The 6,331-nt window shown below is 52.0% G+C and overlaps 1 protein-coding gene across 1 annotated transcript in view; it reads right to left on the minus strand.

The window, feature by feature from the left end:
- FCHSD2 (FCH and double SH3 domains 2) overlaps positions 1-4,532 on the minus strand; it is a 185,105-nt gene extending 180,573 nt beyond the window's left edge. The window contains 1 exon segment of the mRNA XM_070943005.1: positions 4,402-4,532. Coding sequence (XP_070799106.1) covers positions 4,402-4,422 — 21 coding nt within the window. The 5' untranslated portion in view covers positions 4,423-4,532.
- Positions 4,533-6,331: the final 1,799 nt, after the last annotated feature.

Consider the following 6,331-nt stretch of genomic DNA (forward strand, 5'->3'; position numbering starts at 1 on the left):
TTTCCTCATCTCGGGCCTTTGCTAGAGTCAACCATCAAGACGCCGTTTTTAAGTTATTTGAAGGTTAAAAGTTTAAATATTAATATTCACCGCTTCGAAGGGACCTCAGTTTAAATGCTGAAAAGGGTTAAATGAACTCATGGAAGCCGCTTAAAAATCAAGATACAGAAGTGGAGGGGAAAATGGGAAAAAAAATCCCTCCAAGAGCTAATAGGAACAAGGACCCGTAATGGATTCACAGTAGGGAAAGCCACACTAGTATATAGTGGGGGGGGGGAATCTTAAGGACTAGCTCCTTTTCCAATTACGGTACCTCATTTTATTAACAGGCAGAAGCTTTCCTCCACCCACTGGCCTTTTCCAGCCCTGAGGAGCTGCCTTTTAATTAAGTGTGTTAATTGGAAAAATATTCATCAGACACCTTCACCGATTTTTTTTGCAAGGAGCTCATGAAGCACAGGTAGTCCTCGACTTATGGCCGCAATGGGGCCCCAAAATTTCTGCTGCTAAGCAAGGCAGTTATTCCAAGTCTTGACCCATTTTGCCACCTTTTCTTGCCACCGTTGTTAAGCGAAACACTCCAGTTAAGTGAATCAGGCTTCCCCATTGACTCTGCTTGTCAGGTGGTCGCAAAAAGGGATAAATACGTCATAAATACGAGTCAGTTGCCAAGCCTCTGAATTTTGATCACATGACTATTGGGGGGGGGAAAATGCTACAAAGGTCATTAAATGTAAAAAAAATGACCGTAAATTACTTTTTTCAGTGCCGTTGCAACTTTGGTCCTTAAATGGTTATAAATCGAGGACTACCTGCGATCCATTAAGTGCAGAAATACGCCTTGTTCCCCCGGAATGAAAATGCCCATTTCTTAACAGATTTGTTGTGTGATCGTCTGCTTTTTCCTCCCCCCACCGGTCAAGGAAAACTTTCTGATTCAGCAGGTGGAAAAACTCCAGGTTTCAATCAGATCTCCGGGATCACGTCGGGGGAATCCGTATTAGAAAATTGCTCTAACAAATGGCATTTTTAAAAAACTTTTTTTCACCCCTACGAATAAGAGGGCTGCGTTTGCACTGTTCTATATTTAGGAGGGGAAAGCCCAAGTATTTTGTATTCGAAAGAAGGTGGAAAATAAAAATTGAGTCATTCAGAAGCCTTCAGATCAGTGTATTTCAACCTTGGTAGCTTGAAGATGGGTGGACTTCAACTCCCAGAATTCCCCCAGCCAGCAGCGCTGGCTGGGGGATTCTGGGAGTTGAAGTCCACCCATCTTCAAGCTTCCAAGGTTGAGAAACACTGCGTTCACACGTTGTGACTGCTCCCATCACTGGAGGCTTTTAAAAAGAGACTGGACAGCCACTTGTCTGCCATGGGATCGGGTCTCCTGATTGAGCGGACGGGTTGGTCTAGAAGACCTCTAAGGTCCCTAGTCCTCAATTTACAACACTTCATTTGGTGATCGTTACCAAAGTTACAGCGGCACCGAAAAGAAAAGCGACACGACAAATTTTCGCCCTTATGACCGTTGGCATCCTCCTCCCCTGGTCACGGTGATCAGACGCTGGGCACGGCAACTGACTCCTATTTATGACGGCTGCAGTGCGATCGCTCCTGACAAGCAAAGCCCACGGGGGGGGGGGGAACCCAGATCCGCTTAACGACCGTGTGGCTACCCTTAATAAACGCAATGACAAAGGAAACTCGTCAAGTTGGGGCAAAACTCACTTAAGGAAACGTTTTACGCTCGGCGCCGTAAACTTTGGGCGGTCAGCTGTGGTCGTAACTCAAGGACTACCTGTATGGTGTCATCTGCCCTTAGCTCAGCTCCAAAACGGTTTTACACCCCCCCTCCCCAGGATAAGATACCCCTATTTCTACGGGAACACCTCCAAATGAAACCCAGAAGTTTTACCCAGCAAGAGCAAAAACCATCCCGGGGAAAAAAAAAGAAAGAATTCTCAACAACAACCAAAATCTACTCTGTGGTTTTTCTTTTTTTTTAACAGAAAGGCTAAAACTTATTTTTTATTTTTCATCCAAACCGCCCAGCATAGAAATTCCCCCCCCAAGTAAATCTCATCCTCCTGGCGGGGATCCCCCCCACCCCTCTTAAACTCAAGCAGACCATATAAACAAACCAGTGGAATAAACACACTATCTGTAAACACGGTCAAAACATAGCTTGCCAGCTAAATAAACCCCAATGCCAGGCAAGCCAGGATCAGCCTCCTCCTCTTCCTCTTCCTCCTCCCTCCCCATTGAAAAACTCAGCCTTTTGTTGACAAAAATTAAACCTATTTTTTCCCCCTGATGAATTTTAGCCAGGTCTGAACACGCAGGCACACACTAGTGTGAGTGGCTGCCGTTGTTGTTGTTTTAAACACAGACACACACGTTTATTTTACGTTCGGGGCCAAGCCGGGCTGTGGGTTCGAGTTATGCAAGAGACGAGGGCGGGGGGGGACTGTCGAAATTGGTTTAATGGATAAATAGACCTCGAGATCTACCCCCTCCCCAAGGAAAGGTTTGCAAGGGGAAATTGGGGGGGGGGTCTCCTGGTTCTTCATGCCTGGGTTCTGCAGCCCTTCCAGAGACCCCAAACCCCACCCCACACGGATTGTCCCTTCTTGCAACTGCTGGCCAGACAGAAGCGTCCTGGCAGGCCTACGTCTCCGTGGCTGGGACCCAACCCCTAAAAATAGCCTGCTTGCATCAGGCCAACCGGACAACAGTTCCTCCTTCTCTCCCATCCACATTTTGACCCTTGAAACCTGGGAGGAAAATATGAGTTGGGGGCCTCTTCAGCCAGATCCCCCCCTCCCCATATTTTTGTCACTTGGCCAGTCGCGCTCTCCTTCTCGGAATCAGCCAACTAGACCTCTACTCCCTCGTCTTCGTGCCTGGCCCAAGCAGGCAGGCTGGCTGGGGATGATGGGTGCTGGAATCCCCCCCCTCTCTGTAAGACCCCACCACCCCAAGAGGTGGGGAAGGCAGCTTGAGCTGAACCAAGCCTCCTCAAATCCTGGCTGGCCGAGTAACCCCCGGCTCCTTTCTTGGAGGGAGAGAGGGGGGTGCCAGGACCACCAATAAAACAACCCCTCCCCAGCAAGCGGCCTCCCACCTCCAATGTCCCCCCATCTTCTCCAACCGGACCCCAAGCAGGCTTGCATTGAACCAAGCAGCCGCAGCATTCCCACAACGGCGGGATCTGTGTCTCCTGGAGGATGGGAACACCCTGAGCCTCCGGGTTGGGGGGTTCGGTTTTCTCAGAAGGCATCCTTTCGGATTTTTTGGGGGGAGGGAGGAGGGTCGGCGGAGCAGCCTCAAGCAAAGCCCATCTTGCAGCCTCCCCTTCCCCGGCGACCCTCCCCAGCCTCTGCAGACCCCGCAAGACCCCCTCCCCGTGCGAGACACGAGTCCTGCAGGCCCCCCAAGTCCCCCTCCTCCAACCTGCAGTCCCCCCAAACAACCCTCCTCCGCCCTACAGCCCCCTCCTCCTCCTCCATGCAGCCCCCCCAAATCTCCCTCGTCCATGTATCCCAAATCCCTCTTTTCCATGCACCCCACAAAACCCCTCCTCCGCCCTACAGCCCCCCTCCCCATCCATGCAGCCTCCCCAAAAACCCCTCCTCCACCCTACAGCCCCTCTCCTCCTCCTCCATGCAGCTCCACGTCCCCCTCCTCTTCCATGCAGCCCCCCAAATCCCCTTCCTCCATGCAGCCCCCCCATATCCCCCTCCTCCATGCAGCCCCCCTACATCCCCCTCCTCCAGGCAGCCCCTATATCCCCCTCCTCCATGCAGCCCCCCAAATCCCCCTCCTCCATGCAGCCCCTATATCCCCCTCCTCGTCCATGCAGCCCCCCAAAAACCCCTCCTCCGCCCTACAGCCCCCCTCCTCCTCGCAAGCCCCCCTCCTACAACCCGCAGCCCCCAAACCCCCTTCTCGTCCATGCAGCCCCCCAAAACCCCTCCTCCGCCCTACAGCCCCTCTCCTCCTCCTCCATGCAGCTCCACGTCCCCCTCCTCTTCCATGCAGCCCCCCCATAAAACCCCCTCCTCCCTACAGCCCCCCTCCTCCTCGCAAGCCCCCCTCCTACAACCTGCAGCCTCCCAAGCCCCCTTCTGGTCCGTGCAGCCCCCCCAAATCCCCCTCCTCCAACCTGCAGCCCCCCTCCTCCTCCTCTTCCATGCAGCCCCCCTCCCCAAATCCCCCTCCGACGCCCCCCACCCCGTCCAGACCCCTCCGCGGAGCTTCCCCGGGCACCCCGCCTCTCCCGATGGCCAGCCGGGTCCTCTCCCCTCCTGGGAAGCCACCAGAGCCGAGGCTGGACCCGGCATCTCGCTCCTCCGCCGGCGACCCCCCCCCATCCGCGACCCCCGCCGCCTCTCCGCTCACCTTCCTCGGCGGAGGCTGCATGGCGGCGGCGGCGGCGGCGGCGGGGCCGCTCTGGGCCTCCACATCAATCCTTCCCCGCCCGGGACGGCAACGGCCAGGCGGGCGCCGAGCGGCGGGGAACGACGCCGGGCCGGGCCGGGCTCCGATGCTGCGGCTGCAGCGGCGCGGGGGCAGACGAGCGGAGGGGCGTGGCCGGGGGGGGCGTGGCCAGCAGAGGGGGAGGGCGGATCCCTGGAGTCGCCCGGCCTCCTCGCTGCCACGGGGGGGCGGGGGGGGCGGGTGAGGGAGGGGCGTGGCCGCGCGTGCGCGGCGAGGCCTCGTGGGGGTGGGGGGTGGGAAAACCGCGCGAGACTTCTTTTCTTGACTCCCGACCCCCCCCGGGAAAGAAAGAAAAAAAAAAGCCCGCGCTTTTTTTTTTTTTTACGCGCTTCGTCCTCCCTCAGAATCGAGCTGGAAAGGGACCTTGGAGGTCTTCTAGTCCAGCCCCCTTTGCTCCGGCAGGGAGAGAAATACCCCTCTATGTGCCATTTCAGACAAACGGCTGTCTTTTTTTTTTTTTTTTTTAAACTTCCAGTCATGGAGCACCTACAAACTTCTTGAGGGAAGCTATTCAAAATAACAAAAAAAAGAGTGGGGAAGGGACCTTGGAGGTCATCTAGTCCAGCCCCCTTTTCCTCAGGCAGGAGATCCTTACACCGTTTCACACATACTGGCTGCCCGGTTTTCTTCTTTTAAAAAAACTTCCAGTGTTGGAGCCCCCACAACTTCCACTGGTTAATAAATCGGAGTCGAAAGCTCTAACGGGATTTTTTTTTTTTTCGAATTATCCTTTCAATCCCCACCGGCCTGACTCGCGTCACGTGTGAACGCTGACCCGCATCAGTCACCTGAGGGACTTTTTTTTTTTTTTTAATCCGCCCCGAGACTTTTTTTTAATAATAAAATTCCCCCCAGCCCTTCCCATTTGCCCCGGGAGTGGAATTAATTTATATAACTGTTAATTAGGCTTTATTTTATATTTTTTAATTAAAGACAGCAACGCGACGTCCTTTTCTCGCTCCGCGATGTCGCCGCGTGACAGGCCGCGCGGGGGAGCCGGGACTTGAGGGGAGCCAATCGGAACGGGCGGCACGCAAGCGGGGCCACGCCCCCCTTCCACCGAGACGGCTCCGCCTTCCTATTGGGTGCCGCGCCTCTGGCTGGACGAACGGATTGCGCTCCTAGTCGCTGCTGCCCCCTGGCGGCGACGCGCTGCACGGGACGGACTGACGTTTTTTTCCCCAATCCTGCTAAAACAGGCTTGTTTTAATCTTGGTTTGTATAATAAACCACCAATGGTTGGGTTGTTTTGGCCCCTGAAACCCTGAATTGAAAACTACAGCTGTTCTTTCTGTAAGTAAGTGAAACCATAAGCAAGGATATTTCTTGCATTAATTATTTGGCTGTTCATATTTATCACGCCCGCAATTGCAAGACTCTCTCTAGAGTCTAGAATAGAATAGAATAGAATAGAATAGAATAGAATAGAATAGAATAGAATAGAATAGAACAGAATAAGAAAGTAGAATAGAAGAGAATAAGAAAGTAGAATAGAATAGAATAGAATAGAATAGAATAGAATAGAATAAGAAAGTAGAATAGAATGGAATAGAATAGAATAGAATAGAATAGAATAGAATAATAATAATGAATAGAATAGAACAGAATAGAACAGAATAAGAAAGTAGAATAGAAGAGAATAAGAAAGTAGAATAGAATAGAATAGAATAGAATAGAATAGAATAGAATAAGAAAGTAGAATAGAATAGAATAGAATAGAATAATAATAATAATGAATAGAATAGAATAGAATAGAACAGAATAGAACAGAATAGAACAGAATAAGAAAGTAGAATAGAAGAGAATAAAGTAGAATAGAATAGAATAGAAT

Source organism: Pituophis catenifer, unplaced genomic scaffold (assembly GCF_029215685.1).
Source record: "Pituophis catenifer annectens isolate HBS135680 unplaced genomic scaffold, rPitCat1.0.hap2 SCAF_4, whole genome shotgun sequence".
Lineage (NCBI taxonomy): Eukaryota > Metazoa > Chordata > Lepidosauria > Squamata > Colubridae > Pituophis > Pituophis catenifer.